Below are 26,830 nucleotides of genomic sequence, written 5' to 3' on the forward strand. Positions count from 1 at the left end.
TAATACAGCTATTTCCAACCTTAATGTTCTGGAGATAGATATGGTATTACTTTAGGCCAACCTTAATCAGCACTGCACGTCATGTGAGCATAAATGTACCTCCACATTTCAACTTCACATAATAAACTGCAGCTTGCTTATTCGTGTTCATAGGTGACAAAAACTGTTCTCCAAGTAAATACTACCCACTGAGAGCGTACAGCATCACACACTAATTATACACCCCAAGTGTCCACCGAGAAAAATAACAAGGCTGGTGCCACTGCTTGCCACTCACCAAGAAGGTGAGCAGGGGCTGTGCTGGCAATTGAGAAGTCCGAATCCTCGCCATCACACGAAGCGATGCTCGCTGCTTCCATGTCCTCGGGAAAGCCCATGGAGCCATCCTCGGCCTCAGACGGATGCTCGGACGAAGTGCGGCTCTGAATGGCGCAGGCCACTGCTGGAGAGAATGGATGCCCCACTGCTTCCCGAGTGGCACTCACATAGTGGACGACGGAAAGCCACCACAAATGCCCGAGCACATACCCAAAGGGGAGTCGTCACTTTCGTCCACAAGTTCCACATCTTCGTCTATGTTCAAGCACGATCCCATCCCTTTCGAGAAAGAGCACAAGGAGCACACTGATTAGGCTGGTGGCAACAAGGTCAGACAAAATGCTCATAAATTGAGAAAAAAAAAAAAAAGAGGACTAGAAAGTTTTATGCAGTGAAGCAACTTAACCCTTTGAGGGTCGAATTTTTTGCCAAATGCGACCCCCCAGGGTCGATTTTTTTTTTATTGCTGTTATCAATTCTTTGGACGAGTCCATATCAAAAAAAACTTGTGTAATTTTTTTAGGGTGATCAAAAGTGAGAAAAAAAATCATTTGTGCTGTTACATACACGTGGTTTATTCATGAGTAACACAAGAAAAATTATAGGAAAGTTTTGCGGGTGCAAGAAGCGGGAGAAGTGCAAGAAGCGCATCAGTTTCACAGACGCAAGAAGCGGGAAGCGCCCGGAGGACGGAGGACGAAACCGATACCAGCCACTGCACGCCCACACGTGAGCCGATGCGCTAGCACAGCCGCTGGATGAGAGCACCCGCCTTTCATCCAGCAGCCGTGGCGCAAGCGATAGCTGGCGCACTGCTGTAGTAAAGCATAAAGAAAGAAAAGAAGAGCCATCGGCGCAAGAAAGAAATTTCACGTATTTCCGCAGTGTGGCAGCACTAGCCAAGCGAGCGAAATGATCGAAAGAGGCGCGCCGTTTAAACAACCCAGCGATGATGTACATGTACGTTATTGACCATTTTGAAGGTGTTTGTGGGGGACATACATGTACGCCATTGACCCTGAAAGGATTACGAGGAGTGGAGTGCTCTGCATTATTTAGGCCAGCTTTCAGTGCACAAAAAAAAAAAAAAAACAGTGAATGCAAGCATTTCTCTATTCACTTCCATTTAAGCTGTGAAAGGGCATAAAATGGACACCATGCTAGACAGTAGAACGCCTCAGCCACTACATTGCAGTAAAAAAAGGTTCTCAGTTGACCCTACAAAATCCACCACAAAACAATCTATCAATCAAATGAGAGAGAAACCCAGTCTACTTATAAGCAGTAAGCCAGCAGTCAAACAGGTGGCATTTTGTGTTCACACATTTTTCAAGGGAGCGTGAAGATCTCGGGGCAGAGAGAAGTGCCGAACAAAAGCTCACCTGTCGTGTCAGCTCGGGAGACCGGCCTGCGGTTGGGAGCATGAATGAACGACTGTGTCACGCCAGTGGGGCTCAGCAGCGCTTGGAGCAGTGCTGGCGGTGGAGTCGTCAGCAGCTGGTTCAAGGCTTCCAGTGCGGCCGTCACCACTGTCTGGTCAGTGTTGCTGATGTGGTGCAGCAGCAACTCATAAATCTGACCCGTTGAAGAATGCAACAATCAGTACTTTGTAAACAAGACACCAACCACAGCAGCATTTATTAGGGATAAGTCTTTCAAGGTTGCTGGGAAAGCTGCATCAGTTAACACCTTTCTTTAATTTAAAGCAAAATAAAAAGGTGCCAGACATGTTAAAAAAATGCAGTCTTAGCCTGACAATGGTAAATATTTCAAACAAGCTTCATTTTTTAATTAATTGTAGTGACCAATTATTTCTGCTCTAGTTTATTCAATCAATTTAGTTAAGTAATCATATTATTTAGGTAATCATATTAGCCAAAACAGCAAACATGTAGACTTCAATCCTTGACTCACAGTTGACAGCATGTGCTTGACAAGCGTAAAAAAAAAAGTGCAAACAAAATCCCACTACAGGTGCCAACTAATTTTTTGTACTACCCAATAATTCTTACATTCTTGCTGGAACTATCGAATAGTAACATAGCAGTTCTTTCAGACCCGATTTTTCAATCTGCTCTATTATACAGACGCCTTTGCCACCCTGTCTAAACTAAAAAAATTGGTTGTTGACTGTACAACACATGCACACATGCAAACACACAAGTACACATAAACATCGCAGGAATCACAAAATATAGACTTATTACACACAGGAGTCATTTTAGTCTAAAAATAAAATGTTCTGTGGTGGCACAGCACAAAGAAAGGGCATGCTGACAAGGCCTAGGTTCTTGTCACAGCAGAATACTGTACTGTCATTTTATTGCACTTCAAGGGGGAAGAGGGTCTTAAACAAAAAAACTTTAATGTTTTGATTGTAACGAATAAAATTGGTGGATATATAAAGTTTCTCATTCTAAAACGAAGATATACATTGTGTTTTTGTGTAAACTAGGTATTTCATAATTTATTCAAATTTTTAGACTAATTTTGTGAGTTTCTGTAAAAAAATTGCTGCACAGATACAGCAAAACCTTGTATTGGTGAGCCGTACACGAGCCAAGGATTGCAGTAAGGTCAACATCATCGTTCTATCCGTGTTGGAGCAGAAGAAGTGGGCTAACAGGTACATCATGTGCAAAATCATTCGTGATGCAAGTTGGCACTGCATATTCAAGCTGAAGAGCAGTGTGATGTTGTCCCGGCCTTTGTTCCCCCTACTCCCGCTGGCACACACCGCCTGTGGTGACCCGGAAGGAGAGTGTGCAGAGACACAGCCCACCTTGAGGAAATGCTCCAGTGTAGGGCCAGCCTTTTCAGCCCCTTTGGACGCCGGTGCGTCTCTAGCGGGCTTGCTCCCCAAATGCATGATTAGATGCCGAAAACAAACCAGGACTCCGACGATGGTGTGTGTTGGATGGTTTTCCTGCACTGGGAGCACCAAGCCTGCCAAAAATCACCCAGACGAGGCAATCAACAGGGAGCACGGCAGGGCACTGCGCTGGGAATGCCAGTAAGACAGCAGGCTGTAAAGTGTATTACAGGGTTGGGCACAGGGTTCAGCGTGCCATTGCTGCACCTGGAGGCACCCTGTCAAGGAGGCCTACGAATTAATTTAGACCAACCAAGCCTCTTTTAACAAGCACCAACCATGTTGTGTGCAAGCTGGCCAATGAAATGATAATTTTATAAAGTAAAATTTCGGAATTTCATCAATAAATTTTGCATAGTCAGTGAGGTTACTGCCCCCAAGTATGTGTCAAGTCAGCCACCGCTGACATGTTCACATACATTTGTCAAACATGTAGTAGCCCATGCACAAAGTTACTGAGCTACTACTGCCATTATAAACTTGTTTGCTGCAGATCAAGCCTCTGCCATTTTCTCAACCCAGCTATTATTACATTTCCCTTCACTTACACTGCAACAGCGTCCACCATAAAAGAGAACCTCAAGCTGTAGAACGATATTAAAAGGATTTGGCTTTTATGGACACAAATACCTAAAGTGCTTATTTGATCAGGAGAGTATTGGTTTGGGCGAGTTGGTACATCTGGCGTATTGAAGCGCAGCAAAGACGAGGACTGGGACACAGACGACGACACACAGAGCGCTAACTTCCAACTTTAATGACACAAAAAACCCAACCACCACATATATAGTGCTCATTATCAGCCAACATGCCTCATTTGAACCAACCAGGATGTAGTCAAAATCACAACAACACAAATAAAACTGCGGAGAAGTTTAACATTGTCAAAAGACGATAAAAGTATACAACGCAAGTACACTGATATAAACCGATAAAAAAGAACGAAAGAACTTAACAAATGGGAAGTTCCCAAATTCACGCAAGGGCAACCAGAAGACGCATGCGCGAAAGAGATGGTTTTGGAGGCGAAAACCATCGCTGATTTGGGGGATAACTGCATTTCGAAGCCGTCGGTTGCTCTCGGGGCAAAAGAGTTATAATTTTTAAGGTCAAACCCGTGAATTCTTGTGCAGAGCGTTTCTCTTTCGCGCATGCGTCTTCTGGTTGCCCTTGCGTGAATTTGGCAACTTCCCATTTGTTAAGTTCTTTCGTTCTTTTTTATAGGTTTTTATCGGTGTACTTGCGTTGTATACTTTTATCGTCGTTTGACAATGTTAAACTTCTCCGCAGTTTTATTTGTGTTGCTGTGATATTGACTACATCCTGGTTGGTTCAAATGAGGCATGTTGGCTGATAATGAGCACTATATATGTGGTGGTTGGGTTTTTTGTGTCATTAAAGTTGGAAGTTAGCGCTCTGTGTGTCGTCGTCTGTGTCCCTGTCCTCGTCTTTGCTGCGCTTCAATACGCCAGCTTATTTGATGGAAGCTGACTTGCCCCTTCCCTTCTGTTTTTTTTTTTTCTTTTAGCAAGGATGCTCTTTTTTTTTTTTTCTGGCTGACCTAACCCTGCATCATCAGCCCAAGATTTTCGGATTTCAGAAAGAAACCTTCACTCTTATTATAAAACGCTCAACCAGACATGTGTACTGTACGGGTGCATTCAGTATCAATGCAATGAGGCAGCTCTGGTAACTTTCCATGGATATTCCAGCTTGTGCACACCATCTGCCAACGGGAGTGAGCCTCAGTATAAATACCAAATAATCCCTTTAGGAATGCAAGGTGGCATGGGCGCATGCTGATAATTCATTATCACTGGTGAACATGATTAGAGAAACAGAGCAGGCAAAATTCAAACAAGGAAAAAAGAGGTCCACAAGAGGACATACTGAAAAGGTCGTTGAGAAGCCACAAAAGGAAAACATTTGGCTTTCGAGACCACTGGCACACAGTCACCAGGGACAGGGCAGCCGAACGCCGCACCAGCGCCGAGGGACAGGACAGGTTGGGCAGGAATGTCCGCAGTAGCATCTGGATGCAGAGACACACCCACTCGCACTGCCTGCTTCCGTGCAAGGTGCGCAAACAGACACTCTGCACTGAATAGCCTACAAAAAGTGCCACGGCTGCTCAACAACAGCCCACAAACAAAAAATAACAAAAGGCTACAAAATTCATTTGAACAACCCAGCACAAAGGCTTTGGCATAGATTCGAGTTCATAATTATCGGCCGTCATGAATCTCCTGCGTCACAAATGCTACATTCCTTCCCATAAGGCAACAAGGTTAAAAATCACAAGCAGTGTATTGTGCCCATGGTTTTGCTCTCACCTGAAAGCCAAGTTAAATTAGCCCCCACTTCCATGCTTTCCCTGCAGACTACCAGCTTGCTGCAAGCTGGTAGGCTGCACAGCTTTTGGTCCCCACAACACACTCAGGCCTCTCCTCTATGTTTCTCAGGCTCTCGCGCAACAGTCCCTTGCTTTGCCAGATGTTCAGATCAGAACGGCATGGCATTATGGTACACCTTGAATGGCAACATGCAACAATCAGTCTGCACTGCTAACCTTGATGTCGTTGTCGTTGGTGAATTGCCCAAGAACTGGCATGGCTCGAATGACAGTGTTTGTCAAGGCCTCCTGCACACTCTCCTCGTCGGAACGTTGGCTGATGCGCACAAAGCACGGAAGCAGGTTCACCGTGTATGCCCTGGGAAGACAAGTACAAACAAGGCGTATAAACTCGGGCATTCATCCGCACCCACTGCAGCGTAACAGCAGCGACAGCGTGTGATTGCTTTAATAATGGTAATGGACGAAGGCACTGCACCAAAATATCAGCCCACACTAATAGGACACCAATAGCGAGCACAAATTCGTTTATATTCATAGATTAATGCTGACAAATATAACACTCCTGACATCCACAGCTTCTTAATTACAATGTGGTGATGGATGCCCTTGCCAACAACCATACTCTGCCGGGCAATGTGCGCCATCAAAAAGTGTGAAATCAGGTTGCTGCAGCTTGTTTGAAAGCCTAAGATGTGAAAAGCACATTTGATAACATAGCTAGATTAATCTCCAATGACTGCTAAAGTACACCACTGCTTCTATCGCATTTTAAGTCCCCTTGCTCCGAATGAAGGGGGAGGGGGGGGGGAGAGAGAGAGAAGCTGACACTTTCACTCTTCCACTGTAAATATTTAAGCAAAGAAAGAACTTCTGTACTTGCCAAACAGATGCCAACAAAGCTATAAAAGCTCCAATCTTGCAGTTAAAAAAAAAATTAGTTTGACTCATTATCTAACTGAAGAACTCTGGACAGCCTATGTACATTTTTGATAAATGCACAGCCTACTGATTCCTGACAATATGAAGGGCTCTGACTTAATGATTTTCTTTTACTTCCATACTGGGCACCAAAAATAAGCAAAAATTTAATGCTTGGAAAGTTTTTTAACAAACACTGGAACTGCCTATCTTACAACATGGCCTTTAAGATTAACAGAAAGCCTTTGATTCAATTACAATCACTGCAGCAATGGAGACCGAAAGTTCAGGAGACTTGCACAGGGTTTTTTAAAGACATACACAAAGAATGTAGGGACATAATAACCCTTCATAAGCGAGAAATTTCTACTAGGAAAGGCAGACAAAGGAAACGCTATCTCTAGAACTATTTACAGCCTGTTTGGGGGGCCTATGTAGGAAGCCAACTTAGGAAAGGTGGATTCAAATAAATGGGGAACATTTAACGTGAGACTTGCAGAAGATGTTATCTTTTTAAATTGTATCACCTTGTTCAGCAGGCAAAGGGAAGACACGCAAAGAATAATTCAGGGCCTGCAAATCGAAAGCTCTGTTGTGAGCTTAAAGATAAATATGAGGAAATATAAAGCAATGCTATACAGCTAAGCAGTGAGGTAGCTTTTTATAATAGGTAATGAAATACTGGAAAAAGTAGATGAATCTAACCACCGTGCCAACACAGATGAATCTAACTGCTTTGCCAGTTGACAACACTGATCCAAACTAAAAAAAAAAGGGATTGATCAGGTGGAGATTTAGTACAGGGCACTTGGGAGGCACTCTGAAGTATTGAACAGTCAGTTGTTTTCATAACGAATGGTAGACAACGAATAAGAAAATGAGGTGCCAACACTAGGGGCAGAGTCATCGGGTCTTACTAAGCAACTCCAAAGAAACCTTTAGGTTTATCATCCTTCTTTCTACAGGGACATAGATAGAAGGATGAAGGATAAAATGCTTAGGGGTTGGAATTGAGCCCAATTAATTAGAGAACGAAGCCATACACAAGACATATCAGCCCACATTATGAGATAGAAGTAGAGCAGGGCAGGGCTTGTGATGCGGAGAACTGACAACCAGTGGACCATCAGTGTAATGGAAAGGCTGGCAAGGCACGGGATCAGAAGGGAAGAACGATAACCAGATGGAGAGATGACAAACAAAAATTTGGGGGCAAGGAACGGATTTGAGTGAGACAGGATAGGAGCACAAGGATGTCCATGGGAGGGAAGGCCTCCATCCTGCAGTGGACATCACCAGGTTGACGATGGTGATGATGATGGCAATCTAGCAAAAGATGAAACAGTGCATCAAACAGCATTGAAGGCAAATTTTCACACTTGAAAGGCTTTGGGATGTCCACATACTACCACTATGCAACAGCTAAATACTACTCATTTGTTGTCCCGGGACGACACACATACAAAGAAACCACTACGATGATAAATGGAATCCCTATCGTCTGCCAGAAAAAGGGGGAGTGGAGTTCTGAAATTTGCTTTAAGAAAAAGAAAAAGCCAAAAATGTTCATATTCAAGAACATGACCAAGGAAATAATAGGCAGCTGGATTCTTGCCTGCATTTTTGTGTCTTGATTAAATGGCACAAATCACCAAATTTGCCAAGCGCCACACGTAGACTTCGACCTGGACCATTTTTCTTAATTTCTTTGTATAGCTCAGCCTGCAATCGTCCTAGATGCGAGTCCAAAAGGGTCTGAAATGAAAAAGCAGCACCGTAAGGGTTCATTCGAGCCAGTGGTTCTCAAATGGGCGTCACCGAAGCCCTTCCGCTACCTCTTCCCCACTACCCACATTTTTTGCCTTTCTGTCAAACCTTCCTGGCAATGCCAACTGCATGACTTGTACGTTTATTTTCCCACGTAGCACATGATTTAAGGTTGGCCTTTTTCACGACACACCTGCAGTGCCAAAAAGCCAGACACACAACAGGCAGTAGTAACACTTCGTCACAAGAGACACTCAAGGGAACCAAAAATCGTGTCTCTTGTAACCAAGGTCTCTTGTATGCAATGTTGCTAACATGGCGAACATAGGAAAACTAACCAAACCGCCTTCATTCAAATGTCTCTTATAACCAAGTGGTTCTTGTAACAGTGCCTCTTGTTAACGAGGTTTTACTGTAGCCGTTTGGGTATCTTTTAGCTGCAAGAGCGAATTGCCTGATGACAAGCTTCAGCATAAAAGACAGACACGAAAGCCAGGCATAGAATAAGTACAAGGCCCACTTAAGCTGCAAGTGCCATTTGTTTGACATTATGACACGGACCAACATAAATCACCCTGGGGTCCCTCCCCCCCGTCTCTTTTGCAAGCCCGAAAGGCCTCCCCGGCACACTCGTGGTTGACAACCGCTGATTTAAGCAATTGCTAAAAATCTGAATGTACAAGGGCATCCAAACTTACAAACTATTTACGCCCACCAGAAAAAGTAAGAGAGCACAGAAAACTGCAGTGAGCTTCACTGCACAATGGCAGGTGACCACAGGGCACGCGAGCACAAATCGTGCGTGCAGTCAGGAATACCCCACCATATCACACAGCCAATCCCACCTCCACCTTTTGCATGAGAGTGACACTGCAATTCCCAGAAACTTGAACCTCTCCCCATTTAAAAAAAAAAGAGGAATTTTTTCTAGTTGGGGTCTACCAGAATGAGGCTACGCCAATGGTTGCATTTAGACAGGCTTGGCTTATTTAAAATGCACTTTAATCTCACGCATACTAAAAATTTCGGTATTTCTCATCAACAAAAACACAGTTGCCCCAGCCCAGAATGGAATCCGCAACCTTCTGCGTGACAGCAGAATGCTTTAGAAAGGGGTGACTTTCCTTACAAGTACAGTTTCAGTAAAACAGAAGAAGGGTACCACAAAAGCAAATCCAGCAGTGCAGGGGTGATAAACAAACACACATGCACATGAACAGAGATGGACGCCCCCACCTTGTGCTACATCGAACAGAGCTTTACTGTACATGACAATCTGCAAAGCCTGAAGACTAAACCCAGAAATCAAAGAAGGGGAGCACACTACAGAAACCACATAATATGCCAACAAGCATAGAACAGTATGGCCAAAATGAATACATGAAGTATGAAGTTGAGTATGAAACTCAATTATTCAGGTACCAGCCCCACTTTGACGGTTGCTTACCTTGATGGTCCGGTTCAAGCATTCGTCTGCAACCATGCGCACGTCACTGTCTTCATCATCACAGCAGAAAAAGAAGCTCTCCACAGAAATGCCCAGAAGCTTAGGAAAGTCTGAGTAAGTCCTGAAAGCATTGCAAGCAAAATCATCACTCCAACAGTCACTCATCTGCAAGCATGCTCACACTGCACAGCCAACGGCATGCAAGCGAGCACCAAGAGGGCGCTCCGTGTTGTGCCCCGGTGAAGCTGTGCAGCGCCCTTCCTGCCGTAACGCTCTAAACTAAGGGATTCAACCAAAACATGTGCTCGTCTCAGTTACCTCTGGGACCTGCAACAAGAGACCATGGAAGCACCACAGTGAGAGACGGGCAGCTACAAGGCAACAAAACATAGCTCTCTTTTCGCAAAGATGACTATCGTTTGGGAAAATGCACATGCAGTAAAGTAGTGGCAACAGTGAAGTCGCTAAACGGACACTAAAATTCTGCATTCCATTCAGCTCTGTGCTCTGTCAATTAGTCAATAAATTACAAATAACAAGAGCCCCTAATTTTAGGGCTTTATGCAATTTTCCCAATGTGGCGACTGCATGCTACTGACTGGAAACTAAATGTAGGGAAATTTAGGTTTTATTTTCACCTTTTTACCAAGACAAAATATTGTCACCAGCAAGACCTTTTGAGCAAAAAAAGCAGCTAACATTCTCCTAAGAACAGGCAACAGCACAAAGACAGGTTTTTCGAACCCTTTCTGAAGTCATAACAAGCAAGTCATCATCGTCGCCTTCTTGCAGCTGGGAGTCACTTCAATTTGTAATTACAGACGAGCCTCTAATTATGAATGTAATTATGAAGGTAATTAGAGGCCCATGTGAAGAGTTATAGTGATGTGTTCTCAGGTCTGCACATTTGTTGTGGCAGTTACATACAAGCATGCACAGGTAAAACTTACTTCCAGGGAAGTTTTCGAGGGCTGTCAATGAAACAAAATGATTACTGAAACGATCACGTAGTGACATTTCAGGTCTCAGAGATCCCTTCTAAGCTTTATGTGTTTTCTCCTTTGTCAGAAAAACTGTATCTTCGTCTACATCACTGTTTTGTGACCAAACATTTTTTTTTACTGCAGCATTTCAGGGAGAAATCATATGTTGCATAAATGATATATATATATATATATATATATATATATATATATATATATATATATAGGGTTTGGAAATGAGGGTCTCGTTAGGAAATACAGAAAGAAATGCCGGCAGTCTACAACGCCAAAGAAGGCATAGGGGAATGGTTAGACTATTTTTTTACAGTTAGTGACGTTACATTTTTTTTTATTTATTAATTACATGAGAAAGAAAGAAAGAAAAACACGTGCCCAGAGTGGGGACCGAACCCACGCCTTTCGGTCCCCACTCTGGGCGCGTGTTTTTCTTTCTTTCTTTCTCACGTAATTAATACAAAAAATAATGTAACGTCACTAACGGTAAAAAATAGTCTAACCATTTCCCTATGCCTTCTTTGGCGTTGTGGACTGCCGGCATTTCTTTCTATATATATCTAGAAAGAAAAGAAAAGAAAGAAAGAAAAACACGCGCCCAGAGTGGGGACCAAACCCACGCCTTTCGATTAGATCTCGAATGCCTTACCAATTTTCTTTCTTTCTTTCTCACGTAATTAATAAAAAAAATAATGTAACGTCACTAACGGTAAAAAATAGTCTAACCATTCCCCTATGCCTTCTTTGGCGTTGTAGACTGCCGGCATTTCTTTCTGTATTTCTTAACGAGCCCCTCATTTCCAAACCTATATATATATATATATATAGATACAGTAAAACCTCGTTACAAGAGACACTGTTACAAGAGACACTTGATTATAAGAGACATTTGAATAAAAGCGGTTTGGTTGGTTTTCCTATGTTCACCGTGTTAGCAACATTGCGTACAAGAGACCTTGGTTACAAGAGACACGTTTTTTGGCTCCCTTGAGTGTCTCTTGTAGCGAGGTTTTACTGTATAGCGAAAATTAGAGAGGGATCTTAATGAGCCGAAATTTAATAGTTGCCTAAAGAGAGCTGCCTTCCTCAAAAAAACCTGTGAGTAAACAAACCTCATGGTAAATAGCACACTTCACTGGTTGTTTCATGACCTTTCACAGTCACTGCACCCCCCCCCCCCCTCCCTTCCCACAGCAACCAAAGCTGCATAATTGTGTTTTAAAACTGTAAGGCAGGGAACATAATTTTGTGACGTCCTTTTAATAATGACTATGCTTTTCTCAATAATAGCCTTGCTACCATACTGCGTTCAACACAGATCTCTTACATAAACACTAGATATTTATTGCTAGATATTGCTAGATATTTAATGCATAAACTTATCTAAAAAAAATTACAACATAACCTAGATAGGCTACTACACTGCGTTCCTTCAGAAAATCTCCCCATGGTGCACGTACAACTGACCATAACAATGTCCAACAATACATGCAATTTTGTCATTGAACCTGCTCTAGTTGATTATCTTGCACACATGGGCCAATTACCTCCTCAGAAAAACTGGTGCACCAAGGAGATATGGAGCATGATTTGACTGAGAGTCTACTGGATTGCTGAGAATGAAGAACCTGCGTCCTATTTCACGACACCTGGCCAACTAACAAGCGCTTAATAATTCCCAGCAAAATTATGCGCTTAGGAAGACTAATGTGGATATAAAATGTAGCATTACCAGTGAGTACGCCTTGCAAATTATGCAAATGAGTCCCCTCCAAAGGCACTTGCCATTACTGGCCCACAGCAAATGTTGTAGCCATGTGGTGGCTGCTGTACCACAGACCACCCTGTGATGCTGAGAGCAAGCTCCTGCCTCGCCTCACACATGCAACAGGTGCATAAAGTGACTGGCATCTGTTGGCAAGGGTCAGAAACGAGGCTCGGCAGTGACCGTCTCTCTTTCCTCACAGTGCGGTTAGTGGGGCAACGACCCGATTTTCACCTTTGCCATCTCCGTAAATAAATGGACACTAAAAGTACTGCTACAGGTGGCCAAGAAGACTAAAATGCACAATAAAACATGAAAGAGAAGGTCATACCGTATGCTTGTGGTGCAAATAACATCAGCAATGTTGGTGCAATGCAGAATTTTGTCCTTTTTCGATGGTGCTGTCTCTTTTTTTCTGGAAAAGAATTCGGGTGGTATTCACACCTTCTGTTACGACTCTACAGCTGCATAGTGAATGCACACTTGACCGTGCTATTAAGTGTCAATAAGCAGAAGCCCAGCTTTATTATGCACGTTTACAAGAATTGGAATGTTAAAATGGACATTATACACATTTGCTTTCTTGAGAACATCCATCACCACAAAGAAAAAAAAAGGAAATGAACACAGCTCATATATAAATTACATGCACATCTGGAACAATGGAACATCTGGAACAACGGCACATGAACACAAAATTGATTGATTTAATTGATTGTTCGGTTTAACACGCCGACGCAACACGGGCGATGAGGTGCGCCGTAGTGGTAGGCTCCCGATTAATTTGGACCATCTGGATATCTTTAACGTGCCCCTAAATCTCGTACACACGGGCGTTTTTGCTTTTCGCCTTCATCAGAAAAGCGGCCACCGCGGCCGGGAATCGAACCTGCGACTTTGTGCTCAGCAGCGCGGCGCCTTAGCCACTGGGCCACTGCGGCAGGTACCTGAATACAAAATATGAGAAGAAACGGAAGCCCGCAGCTGCTGCAAGTAGTGCTTTCGTGTCCTCTCAGTTTCAATTCGTGGTACGGCCTCAACTTGGGTGCATTTGGTTACAAAAATGCGCACAAATGTTAATGAAGAATAATGGTAAGAAACACATTAGCAAGCCAAGCAATCGGTCCATGAAACCCGAAGTCTTCAAGAACAGCAAGACAGAAACCAAATCAAGATACGGTCCAATAAATGTGCATTTTGAGCATATTTACGACCTTTACCAACATTATGAGGTCTTAGTGCTGGGCTTCAGCCTAAAATAATGCTGCATAATAAACGACACTACTTCCCACTACTATTTAAAACACCATGGACAAGCTATTACTCTATCACTTAACAAAAGTAGGCCACTAGTACGAATGTTAAAGACGGCCTTAGCGTAATAACAGGCACAAGAAAGTGAACGGTTAACAGGCCGCCTCTGAAATTTACACTGACCTCTCCATTCGTTTGGATGACGGGCACTTGGAGACAGGGATTTATACACCTCCGCCCCCCCAACAACCCTCCAGAAGTATTTCGATAACCCCACCCCCCCACCAACCCCCCCCCCCACCCCAAAAAAACCCTGAACACCATGCCCAGGGATTCATACGCACCCCCTTAACAGCCCCCCAACAGGACCCCCCCACCCCGAAAGGAGGATTTCGACCCCCCCTTAAAATTGAAATTCTGGATAAACCCCTGCTTGGAGACACTTCTTGCCATCGCAAGCAGCAGCATGTAAACAGCAATGAAGCGCTAGGTATATTATGAGCGACAGATACACAGTTGTCATTGCACCAAACAATGAAACACGTCGCAATGCGCAGGTTTCCAAAGTAATAAAAGCCTGCCGTTCCCTTCATGGGCGTGACAACACTTCCAGTTGTGGCTGCTACGGCGTATTGATAATGGCATGAAATGCAGTGACGATAAGTGTAGCCAACGTTCGGTTTTTCTCCCATTTCGGCTGTCGGCGATCACGTAATCACGACAGCAAGCTTGAAAACAACTCTTTCAAGACACGGCAAGAAGATAGTCGAGACTCAGCTATCAGCTGGAACGCCAGGACAGGCGCATGGTAACCGGGTTATGTCTACTGATCAGTCTTTTGACTAATAAGTGCTGATTCACGACTGCTAAAGACTACAATTTAACTAACACTCTCACCAACCCAAGCAAACGCAATTTGATTTCTTACTTTGGAAGCGGCTCTTCTCCCCCTGCAGACGGCTGGACGACTTTTAGGGCTTCAAATGACTTTATTAATTTTTCGATCGAAGCCATAGCAATAGTAAAAGCTACATTAATAAAACCTACTTCTCCCTGACACTGGCATAGCAGCTGGTCGAACTAAATAGTGGTAAAATAAATAAATCAAGAATACCACTGCTTCTGCTACTTCACGTAATTCATCGCCATCTTGTCTTAAGAGAAACTATGGCGGCACCTGGGTGAAAATTCTCTTCCTCTTTGGAAAAAATAGAACACCCACCTCTTAAAATGATTCTGCTTTGAATGGTTAACTATTCAATACAATTTCTAAATAAATTATCAAATATGGGTGAAATCTGCAATAACATTTATAGGAAACCACAAGCGCAGTAATGACAAAAACAACCGAAACTGAAACTGACGGAAAGGGCTAGCGTTGGCGGTGCTTGCTCCGGATCACATCGCTAGCACTCACTGGCTACCACCGTTAGTGTACAGTACCGCTAGTTCACTGTAACGCCGCATTTTGCAAGCTGGAATGGAATGTGGCTCTAAGCTTATGTGGAATTCGGGGGAAAGGTGGGACTGCAATACAAACGTGATCTTTAAACCAGGAACGGAGTGGGAATCGAATTGTCCGGCCCGAGTTGAAATTGACTATGCCAGGGGACAAGTTAACGGCTACAACCATGCGTATCCCTCATCCAACCAATCGCTGAAGACCTAGCGTATCGAAAAAAATTCAGAAACTCTCAAATGGGAATTGTTGAATAAATGTGTAAGCCACTTTTCTAAAGTCGGCTTTACTACTACACTCATGCATCGCTGGGAAGATATTTTTTTCAGTACCGCGTAAGCAGTCTGACACCCAAGGAGGAAGGCCGTAGGGACGTTTATTAAATACTTTCGAAAGACCCCATGCCTACGAAGCGGTATATAATATACCGAGCCAATTTAAAGTCGGTAATGTATTTCCGGGAAGATATGAAGGCTCGCGATAGACCCCCGCGCATCCGAGCGCAATACACCGAGCCCCTTTACACCCGGCCTCATTATTATTCACAAATGCGCTGCTGAAAAGACATTTTCCCTTTGGCAGTTTTTGTTTTAAAATGTTTTATTGTGAAAGGAAGCCACGTTTGGCGGGAGGAGAAGGCAAAAGGAATTACAGCCTCTCTATAGCTGAGGCGGCCGTCTCCACGGTGAAAACTAGAAGCGACCCCAGGACGGCACTGTCCGAGTCCGGGGAGCCTGGTGCGGGCCCGGATCCAGGTCCGAAGGCGACATTCCCTGAGCGGAGAGTGGGCCCGAGAGTCTCCGAACCGATGTGCCGCGGTGGGGCGTGTAGCCAGGCCGCAGTCGGGACATGAGTCGTCCGGTGGGAGGTCGCACGTCTTGGGTTGGCGCTTGGAAGGGTGAGGAGGGAGAAGGACGGCCTGATCATCACAGCTAAAGACGTGTGATCGAAGAAGGCCCTAGCGCCTTTATTAATATTATTAATACATATATTAATAGCATTTCCGCTCCGCATGCGACGAGAGCGGGACATATGCGCAGACAGACGGACAGACGTGTTTCTCGTGCTTCAGTGCGCGCGGCTTTTGAAACCATGCCCAAGCTTGAAAGCGTGACATCGTCAGCTTTCTTACCAAGTCTGGTTTTCGTCGTTGCACTCGCTTATAGACGCCTAGCCGATAGGCCGCATAAAATGGAATAATTTGCTTTGTAATAGCACATTTATTCTTCGCGTAAATGATCGTCAGTCACGTATAACAAGCACCTAACGCTTCGAACGGGTAGGTTCGACTTGATCAACTTACGTTGTTTTCCACAGCGTCCAGCATATCTGTATGAATGGAATTCAGTGCTGTCTTCCATTCATACAGATATGGTGGACGCCGTGGAAAGCAGCGTAAGTTATTTGCCGTTAACGAGTCGCGTAAGCAACCAGTTCGCGATATCGCTTCGCGAGCCCAGCTTGAGCACAAGACATCCATGAGACAAACAGCCGTTCTTTGCATGTCATTCTCGTTGGAAAGGGACCGGGAAACGCAATGCGCGGGTCACATGCGCGAGGCGCATGGGAGCGGCCATGTTGACGCCGCAACGCCGCTTGAGATGTTAAACGAAGAATAACAATTTATTTACAATATACAGAAATGACTGCTCGCGCGTTGGTTGAAACAATAACGATTTTTGCTTAATGCGCGATAAATTAAAAAAAAATCAATACAAGCCCTTTTTGGTGTTTGGTTCTTTCAGTAGTCTTGACCTCCTCCACACATTTTATTTTAAAAGGTATGTTTATGTAACTGATGGACCTGCAGCAAATGCGAAAAAGTCCTCAGACACGTACTTACGTGCTTTGAAGGCGAAAGCCTGGTGATGCTTATCAGACTTCTTTATTGCTACATTGCACTTAATTCCGTCGTCGAGCCCGGGCGGCCAGCCAGGACCAGGGTATCCCGGACTAATGACGCCCCCCACGGGGGGGGGGCGTCATTAGTCACCTGTACAGGTCTGGTACCCGTGCCATATTGCACCAATGCTAGTTTTTGAAAAAGTTAATTCCTCTTCCTCTTTCTCTTCTTCTCCCTCTGGCCAACCGGCCGTCCCTTCCCAATAAAGGACTTTACTACTACTACTCTTCTTCTTCTTTGGCGCGAACTACATCGACAGGCTGCATCGTGTTTGCGTTCTTTCGTTTTCGTTTCTTCGCCTCTTGAATTGATCCCACCGGCCGACTGGTGGCGCATGCCGTAGCTTCTCCGGAATCAGAGTTCTGCGCAGCTGGGGCGTCTCTTCTGCACTCTACTCACGTGCCGTCACGTTCAAGTGTCACGCGAGACGCGGTATTCTAATCTTTGTTCCTCCGTAGCCGATGTGCGGCTCCTACTGGGGAGACCCGCGCGTTCAAGTCCCACGACGCAGCTGGGTTTTTATTTGCTCCTTTCCGCGGCGGCCATTTCCTGTCCCGGAGAACAAGGAAAGTTTTTCGCAGAATGGGAACACTTAGGGCTTTCCACGTTATACCCCTATAAGGTAAATTCTGTTCAGCTTTTTGATGAAAACCTAGGTCCGGTGCCGGACCAAGTCAGCGAGCGTTTCTGGCGCGCGCAGTACGTGAAGTCACAGTGAGCAAGTACGCAGTCAACTCGTCTGGAGAAGGCTTGAACATGCAAGGGGCCGAACGGTTTCTCAAATGGGGATAAGATGACACGGGTTTTAAATGCAGAGCATTTCTTTAACTCACATGTATAGCGTCCGCCGTCCGTCCGCAACAGCTCAGCGCGCAGGTGCGCCCTCTCCCCCACTCCTCCTCTCCCGCATCACGCTACCCTCCTCGCTCTCAACAACAGGTCCGCACCCCTCCCCCTACACTATAAAAAGAAATAACAGTTACCGGCGCCTGGTTTCGATCCCACGACCCTGCGGGCGGAACGCAAGGTACATGGTGCTCTACCCACTGCGCCACAAAGCCGACACAGAATGGGAGGCTACGAACGCGCCTTATATCCTTGACTCATTCAAACTACGTCAAGAAGCTGCTGATACAACGTATTCACTACCTGTGGGCGAAACGCGAGGTACATGGTGCTCTTCCCACTGCGCCACAAAACCGACACAGAATCAAAGGCTACGAACGCGCCTTATATCCTTGACTCATTCAAACTACGTCGTCAGCGGCGTGCGTTGGCGACTCAGCGGCGTGCTAGCGGCGTGATAGCTGCGTGGTGTACACGTGATACTAAACGTTAACGCAAGACACCCACCCCCTATGCGACGCATTTACTCGAATCCCCCTCGCGGGGAGATGGGCCCATTTTTCTTGTATCATATTTGATTTGTTTGTTTCTTGTCGCGCTTTTTATAGTCCTCCATCTTGTGGGTTTTTTCGAGTGGCATTTGCTTCCATGTAACAGATAATAAACGGGCGATGATGGCGAAATCGAATAGACGTCGGCTGCCGACCACGGGAAGCGTTCCCGTGGTCGGAAGCCGACGTCTATTCGATTTCGCCATCATCGCCTGTTTAAATTGTTACATCGAAGCATGCAAATGCCACTCGAATAACCCCACAAGAAGGAGGGATGCAGTAGCCGCATATAGAGCGCGCGACAAGCAACAAATAAAGCAAACATAATACAAGAAAACTTCAGTTACAACTCGTATTCGGGTCGCCCCAATTACAATCGTATTCGGGTCGCGCAGCATCTCCTTTGGGTTGCGCGGGCGTTGGCTTTGGACTTTGGCTAAGATGAACTGGACTTTGTCGTTGGACTTTGGCAGTCTGGATTCTGGACTTTGGGACCGTGGAACAACGACGATGGGTAGAATGTAGCTTAATTGGGTAGCTTGGGATGGGTAGCTTCATTTTTCTCGTGAGGGATTCGTTTGATGTCGTCTGAGTTTAGACTTTGACTCTCAGGCAGTTGGCACTTTCATCGTTGGCGCTTGGACTTTGAGTCTCCGGCGGTTTGCACTTTGATCGTTGGCGCATGGAGTTTGATTGCAGCGGCTTTGACTTTGGCGTGCACTTCGCCATTTAATTTTCGCCCGCAAGAAAGCTTCGTGTTTAAACGATCGTCGGCGTTAGACAGAAGGGATTTTTGTTGAAGAGGCCGCCAGTGTATAAATGAATAATAAAAAGTTCATTATTTTCACAATATATATGAAAAACATTGTTCACACTTTGAAACAGCAGACAAAATCGGCCATGAGTTTAACGACACTACCCTAATCCTCCACAGGTTTTATTTATAAATTTGTATTTTAGAAATCGGTGCACATCCAAAGCATTAAATTGTAGCAATCAGTAAATTAACGTTTTGTTTCTGAGATTTTTGTTCAAGTGTTTGGGGAAACTGAGGCGTCCCGGACTATTTCGTGCATCTCGGAGGAGCATCTAGCGGCAGTAAAAGGCGGGGGAGCAGCTTTCATCGCTGTTCTTCGTTGGCGTCCTTGGTAAACACACCCCAGGGTTTCCCCTAGTGTCACTAAAACTTCCCCAATACGGGCGTGGTTTGAACTTCGCCGTAACCCACTGCGGTGCGTACCCGCACGGAGGCGCGATAGCGCTAAACGAAACTTCGCCGCACTATACAAGCCAAGCGCCGATTGAGTTGCATACCAAACGTCAGACAACCCTCGCTTTGGAATGGAATGCATGCACCTGTTCATACACCGCTAATGTGTGACACAATACCTCGTCCGACTGATCGCTTTAATAGGGGAGCAGGCACGTACACACCTTGGTCCGCGAGCCGTGATATCCGAAAGCAATCAACCGGCGCATTGCACTTAAAAGAAAAAAAAAAAAAAAGCCCTCGAAACTGTTGGCAGCATAGTCAGGCCTGTACGCTGCCGAGCTCCTTCCTCGAGAAACGTTGCGACGGCAGTCTCGTCATCTCAGAGTTCGTCACCCTCTTCGGTAGGCGTGCAAAAATCGTGAAGGGCTGAAGCAGTGCGTCCCGGCTCTGTCTTTGGATTTCCTTGTGTGGCATTCCACCAGTGTCCCGGGGTAGAACTCCAGCAATATATGCGACCGCGCAGTAAAATGTGCGTTCGACCATTTGCGTCACAGCGCAGTCAAGAGGCGAGCGTAAAGTGCTCAGCTGATCTCATCGCATCTTTTTTTGATTTGTCTGGATTTCCTCGCGTGGCGTCGCACCGGTGTCACAGGATAGAACGCCAAGAATATACACAATTGCGCACCAAAATGCACGTGCGAACCTCTGCATGGGAGTGAACAGGCGAGTGCTAATATTTTAACGCACTAATTAAATGCCTCATTACGCGGAAACGCGTCGTCGACGTGACCGAGCAGGGGTTCCAAAAAGGGCCGACGCGCAAAGAGATGAAAGTAAAAGAAAGAAACTCGCGGCTTACACTGCAGAATGCCAGGCCACTGCGCATCCCCAGCAGGGGCCGGCAACCTGCGGCCTGCGTTTTAGCCTGCGTGGCAGTATTATACGGCCCACCGCACGTCATCAGAACCCCCCCACCCCCTCCCCATCCCCCAGTCACTTCCTATCGACGGCCGACACGCCAGTTATGACTCAAATGGAGTTAGACGGGAGACAAGAACAGAGAATTGATCGCTTCCCGATGGCCATCCTCACACTTAGCCAGATTATTGTGAATTATTGTCAATTCGCTGAATTTTTTCTCTCTGCCTGCAAAGACCCCTCTCCCCCGTCACCCGATTTGTCGCCCGGCCCTCCACCATGTAGCTTCATGCAACTCGGCCCTCCACTTCAAAAAGTTGCCGACCCCTGCTCTACAGCACAGCTGGTCCTTGTCTCTAGGTAACTGTAGGTGGACTTGACGAATGCCAATTGTGGCTTTCAAGGTAGATATGTGCTGAGGAGTAGAGGAGTAATTTGAGCATGTTAATCAGAAAAAATTAGCAGTGGCTTAGCTCGGCTATGCCAGGATATACGTAGCTTGAGCTAAGGTTCTGCTGGTTATTCTCAGGTTTCCTGGTTGTCTAGGATTAGCTGATTATCATGCTCACTGCTGCTAAAATGATTTCCAATCCAATCCAATCCAATCCAGTCCAGTCCGGTCCGGTCCAGTCCAGTCACTGCTCCTAGCGCATGCGCAGCACGGCTCTCCAGGAGCCACGGGAAACGGCTATCAAGCGACTCCGGCGCACCGTCAGACTTGGCTATTGCGCAACGGAGGAGCACAGCTGGGCACGCGCCGGCGCCAGTGCGGCTGCCGCGGCTATATGACGTTACTTCTCTGGAATGCGCAGACCCGGCGCATGTGCAGACCCAATTCTCTATACACCGGTACTCCAATTGGATTGCAATCCAATCCAATTCAATTCAATCCAATCCCAATCCAATCCAATGCTCCTCGTGGTTGCGCAGCACGGCCCTTCAAGGTCCACGCGAAACTGCCCCACCTCGGCCATTGTAGCTTACGCTACAATATCAAAGCACGCCGACACTATAATAGCATGTAAGTGTAGGGCTAACAAGGGCGAATAAGGAATCGCGACGCTGGAGGCGTGCAAAAGTGAGAGACACAGGGAGTGAAAAAGAGAGAAGAGAGAGCGTGCGTGTGTGCGTGTAACGTCAGAGCGAAGAGCCTCGAATGGCGTGAAGCACTTGCTACATAGCCGAAAACAGCAAAAGAGCTCAGGATTGCACAATAAGACTTGCCACCTCTTAGGTAACAGTACTTGAAACAAATACAGACAGTGTATCATGAATCGATGGGATACACACTGCAACTCCCCAAAATGCAGCAGTTTGTTGAAGAAATGCGGGCTGTGGTAATAATGCTGAAGTTTGAAAAAGAAGCCAGTCATCAAAACAGCTGTCCAGGATATCAGGTGTTCTGCATGCATCAAACAATGTTAATCACCGAAGCTGCACCGTCAACAAATGCCGCCTCCACAGGCGCTTTCGCGCACGGCACGGCTTGGCACGGAAGAGCTACGTGAAGAGCGGCTCGGGCGGCAGCGACGGCGGTTGCTGCGACGCTCACAGTTCCCAGGCTGCCTTGCGGCCGCCGTTTGGGGGCGCGCGCAACTTTCCGGAAAGGTCTATTTACTAACAGAACACTAACCACTAACTTTTAACAGAAACAACTAGGCACATAGTGCTTTTACTAACTGGCCATGCATAACCTAGTAAAAAGCAACGCCTGACATTGTGGATCGGCTGAGCGCGAAGCACGACATAGCACATTCAAGTTTCAACACGCACATATCGCACTTACGCAACACATAAATTGAGCAAGATAACCAATGGGCTGCGCGGGGAGAGCGAGTATAACTTAGTTACCTTAGAAATACATCTGCTCTTCCTGCATTTATACCCAGCAACGGAAAGTCTTTTGATGGATTCGGTTGGCTTGTCGCGAATATTATAGCGGAAATGCGGAAATGCATAATTCCGAATTTTTCGCTATAATATTCGATATTCCATGTGAACATATATAAATCAGCATGGGGATTTGCAAAAACTTTTTAATCGTGAGGTGGAGTGGGCAAAGTGCTATAGTTATTATGTTCAATAACTTATATAATTTCGTTACTATCAATTTTGTTCAATTCAATTTTACTCCCGCATTGACCGCTCACCGCATTGGGTATGTGTCATTCACCAAGGACAGGGGCGTAAGCCAGGGGGGGGGGGAAATCGGGCCCGTGCCCCCTTCCCCCCCCCCCCCCCCCCCCCCCCAGAAATGTTTCGTGCCAGGCTGGGGTGCGGTTCAAGTAGCCTGAAGAACCGCCTGAAGTCGCCTGCAGGCGCGGAACCTGCGGTTTTGAGGACATTCTTGCTCATATGAAGCTGAATACAAGGGCAACGTCAACGACTGATCCATGTACCCGCTCCAGATGCTGTACATGTGAGCACATATGTACAACCGGGGGACGTGCCCGTCTCCGAATAGCTCCTGCTGCATTTCGCGCCGGATACACCGAGCTGCGCCGGGAACCTGCCGCGAGACGATCGAGACATCCCGCTGTTTCGCTGGCGGAACAGCACGGCCGGGAAATGGCGGAACAGCAGGAAAAGCCTCATATAGGCATACATATGTGGTCTGGACTTTAGCATGCCATTCCTTGTCTTTACACTGGTACAAAGTGTAATAACATGACAGAGCATGTCACTGTATTTTGTTCAGTCAACTATCCATCTTTATTATGTTTATTTTTCTACCGACATCGCATTTCATTGACTATTGCAGTTCCACAATTTCTGCTGTATGAAAAGCATTGCTCTGCCCATCTTGTATTTCCTCCACATTAAAAAAACCGTGCAGTTCTCTTTATTGCGGAGCTTTGTCTTTTTGGCACTATATTCCATTGTTTCCTTGACCTCCCTCTTGGTTAAAATCAGCATTCTGTATTTTGTTAACAGGAATTTCACTGAAGCCACGACTGTTCGATTTAACGGCTAGAAACAGAATGATATTGAAGAAACGTGCAACAAGCTCAACATTCAACAGCAGCGCAATAAGGTGTTCCGCTAAGCGTAAGTTTACTATTCACGTTACTAGCACAAAAAATAACAAAAAGGCGAATATTTAAGGGCGAAGACGCAGGTTATCTAGCTTCCCCGCCATAATATACGAATGTGCCGCACGCACAGTTCAGTGCGATTTGAAGGTTGTAGCGGGAAAGCTACTCTTTCAAATGAAGCAGACAGAACACCAGCTTTAGCAAATCTTCCATGCCAGTTTGGTTATCGTCGACCTAGATGAAAGGCTACCAAGTCTGTGCTTCATAAACCCATTGGGTGGCAAGTCAGTCGTGCGGGCCATTGCAGTAGCATGGAACAGCCAACAAAGGGAGAGAAGCGAAATCTTGATTTTCACGGTTCCTACACGAAACCGTAGGACGGTGGCACGCTTGTCCGCTCGATGCTGGCGCGATAACCTTCAAATAGTGCTCGACTGTACTTCATAGCTGATAAGAAAACTTAGCCCCTTTCCTAAAGGAAAATCCAAAACACGCGAATCTTAATAGTAAACACCCAGTGTTGGCCTCCGCTTCCGCCTGACAAACTTCGGGGACCGCGCGCCACTCACGAGCACACTCATGATCACGCTCACGAGCGCGTGCCCGCATAACCGCCTGCTCTACGAACGAACGAATCACCCGTGGCCTACCCATAGACCGGCGAACGGGAATGTAGGTCATCATCATCATCTAAGGTCCTTAAGATGGGCTTTACTGCTGGCGTTCAGCATAGACAAATCGCATGTTGAAGTCAGTTATTTCAAGTTTCGTGTGAAAAACAACGCGCAAGAAGCCTTGCCTACATATTTCCCCCTCCCATCTTTTGATCGAGCGCCCCCCCCCCCCCCCCACGCGTGTTCCACTGATTGGCTGGTTGTTCAGGTGAGCGAGCCAACCAGTGGGGCGTGCGTGTGGGCACGAAGGCAGCGCCACGCGCATTCTACGCCACTCCGCCAGCCCTTGCCATTCTTCCGCCAGCCTGTGCCAAGCGCGCATCTGAGAGCATCAGTTGCGGAACCCAGTCCTCGGAACGCCCGCCGTCACTGAAAGAACTGCCGAGAGGAATTGGCGGCCGGCTTGTCCATGGAGAAGATTTGGTCTCACAAGTCACGGAATACAGCATGCGCAGTACCGCTTCGGCGGCTGAGTCGGCTGAAGTTGCGTTCAGGTGGCTGGGACTATGGCATCTGTTCCTCGTCGAGTCCTGCGGGTACGATCTTATGCGGCGCTTGGTGTGTGACACGTGGGCCCGGTGTACCAGCCGCTGCTCCTGCTCCCTCATCCCCGATGGTCGGGGGCACGTTGGCTCGGCTGATACCCTGCGGTGCGGGCGCCCTCTTCGGAACTCACCCCACGGAGAGTGCAATCGCCCCCGACGTCCGTGATGGCGCCAGGAACTGAGACTGCACCCGCTGCCTTTCTCGGCGTCGACGGCAGCCTACACCTCTACTCAGGGCCAAAGCAGCGACTCCACCCCACCGTCTCCGTCAGCGTCGACAGCAGCCCATTCCTGCTATGAGACGCAAGACCGCCGCACCACCTAATAGAACTCCGCACATTGTGCGGTGGCAAGTGAAGTCACAGCTCATTCTGGCATATAGTATTCTATAAAGACGCCTCCCGGGAGCTCTGCATGGCTTTGCCGTACTGATTCGTGAACATCGAAAAATAATAAAAAGGTAATATTATTCGCTCGAAGCAGCGTGTCTTGTGGGCTTTCCGCAGAGCAAGGCTCTGCACTCTTACTACGCCTAAATTACAAAATTGTTTTTGAGGCACAGCAAGCGCCCGTCTGCGGTTGAGCGCCGTCGTAACCGGGCGAACACGACGTACATAGCAGGCTGAATGGCGGTGATAGCAAACAGGGCGGGGGGTGGAAAATGGAGAAAGGCACAGCGAAAGCACCAGGGGGGGGGGGGGGGTGGAGGCGAAACAGTTAAGCGCAGCTCCAAAGAGAACAGGGTAAGGCAAAATTTGACAAAGTCAATCTTTTGTTTTTTATATATTTGCAATTCCCGCTCTTTTCTGAACATTGCTGTATGTGTAATTTTTTCGTGTGCGATTTACGTAACCGAGAAATAACCTTTCAAAGCGAAGTTTAGTGTCCTGACTGATGGCATTGTGCGCCAATACGCCCTGCAGCAAAGCAAACTTTCACTGACGATGATGATGAATTGTCTGTGAAGTGAAAGAAAAAAAAACCCGCTTCCTGTAAACGGAACAAAACCTGGGTCACTCACGTTATTAGCCGGCGGCGTCTTCCCGATTCCTCCTCCATTTCAACATGTCTAAGTGATCTGGAAAACTCAGACGTCAACCAAAGAATCCGTCACCAGAAGAACGACGCTGCTCTGCGTGCCGCAAGCCTGTTAACCACAATACGTTAGGCCTAAGTTCCCATTTTGAGGTTTAGGAGGCCCAAAGTCACATCTTGGGGGTTTGACGCCTCCAACCGGCATCCACTTGAAAAATTGCTCACCGAACGCCAAACAACAAGTAGCGATTCACGCCGTACACCCCGGCCAAAACGTTAAACCTACAGAGCTCTGCGCACCCGAGAGTTGCTGTGGGTATTCTAGAAAAGTGGTGCGTACCTCCAGAGTAGCACATACTCCCAGTGTGGAATTGGCCAACCAAATAATCCGTCCCGAGAAAGCTCCGCGTTCAAACATCATCGTCGTTAGACGGAGGGGTGCATGATATTTTCGATACCTATAGGAGGTGTTCTGCGGGGAGTTAGTAAATACAACCCGTTACTACCTTTTTACAATCCATTTTGTTAAGAGTGAATAATATTCGTTTTGATTACCTTTGGCGAATAATCATCAAAAGAGTTAGTTTGATAACCCATCTTCCCAAGAGCAATGCGCCATCAACTGTTGTATTGTAGCAAAAAGCCCTGGTTAAAAATGGCCTGGTGAATGCCTGTGGTGAGCTCATACGTCTGGGTACATACCAAGTCATCGAGCTACAGTAATCCAGCGATAACTGTAGCTCGATGACTCGATGAATTTCGAAATAAGCGGAATCTCGAGTTAAGCAAAATGCCGAAAATTTGTTGCCGAGTCACTGATATAAGAGCCCGTGTTAGTAACCAAAGCTACACTGCACAGGGTAGCTTTCCTAATAAAGGCAAGAAACTTCATTCAACACATCTGTTGGGTAAGTTGGTGCATTATGATTGAAAAAAATAGAGCGCGACTTAGACAA

The 26,830-nt window shown here is 46.3% G+C and overlaps 1 protein-coding gene across 3 annotated transcripts in view; it reads right to left on the reverse strand.

Annotated features, from left to right (window-relative positions):
• Htt (huntingtin) overlaps positions 1–14,854 on the reverse strand; it is a 133,393-nt gene extending 118,539 nt beyond the window's left edge. For 2 of the 3 annotated variants that reach the window (XM_077687982.1, XM_077687980.1), the window contains exons 1-10: positions 14,624–14,854; positions 12,773–12,856; positions 9,679–9,799; positions 8,080–8,219; positions 5,760–5,901; positions 5,081–5,222; positions 3,101–3,264; positions 1,701–1,893; positions 529–597; positions 278–442 (exon numbers count right to left, since the gene is read on the reverse strand). In XM_077687982.1, the coding sequence (XP_077544108.1) occupies positions 278–442; positions 529–597; positions 1,701–1,893; positions 3,101–3,264; positions 5,081–5,222; positions 5,760–5,901; positions 8,080–8,219; positions 9,679–9,799; positions 12,773–12,856; positions 14,624–14,709 (1,306 nt within the window). In that variant the 5' untranslated portion in view covers positions 14,710–14,854. The remainder of the gene's footprint in view (positions 1–277; positions 443–528; positions 598–1,700; positions 1,894–3,100; positions 3,265–5,080; positions 5,223–5,759; positions 5,902–8,079; positions 8,220–9,678; positions 9,800–12,772; positions 12,857–14,623) is intronic. The other variant, XM_077687981.1, reaches the window with a different exon arrangement.
• Between the last annotated feature and the right edge of the window lie 11,976 nt (positions 14,855–26,830).

The sequence above is a fragment of the Haemaphysalis longicornis genome, unplaced genomic scaffold (genome assembly GCF_048455015.1).
Source record: "Haemaphysalis longicornis isolate Haplotype H1 unplaced genomic scaffold, Haemaphysalis longicornis Haplotype H1 scaffold_1, whole genome shotgun sequence".
Lineage (NCBI taxonomy): Eukaryota > Metazoa > Arthropoda > Arachnida > Ixodida > Ixodidae > Haemaphysalis > Haemaphysalis longicornis.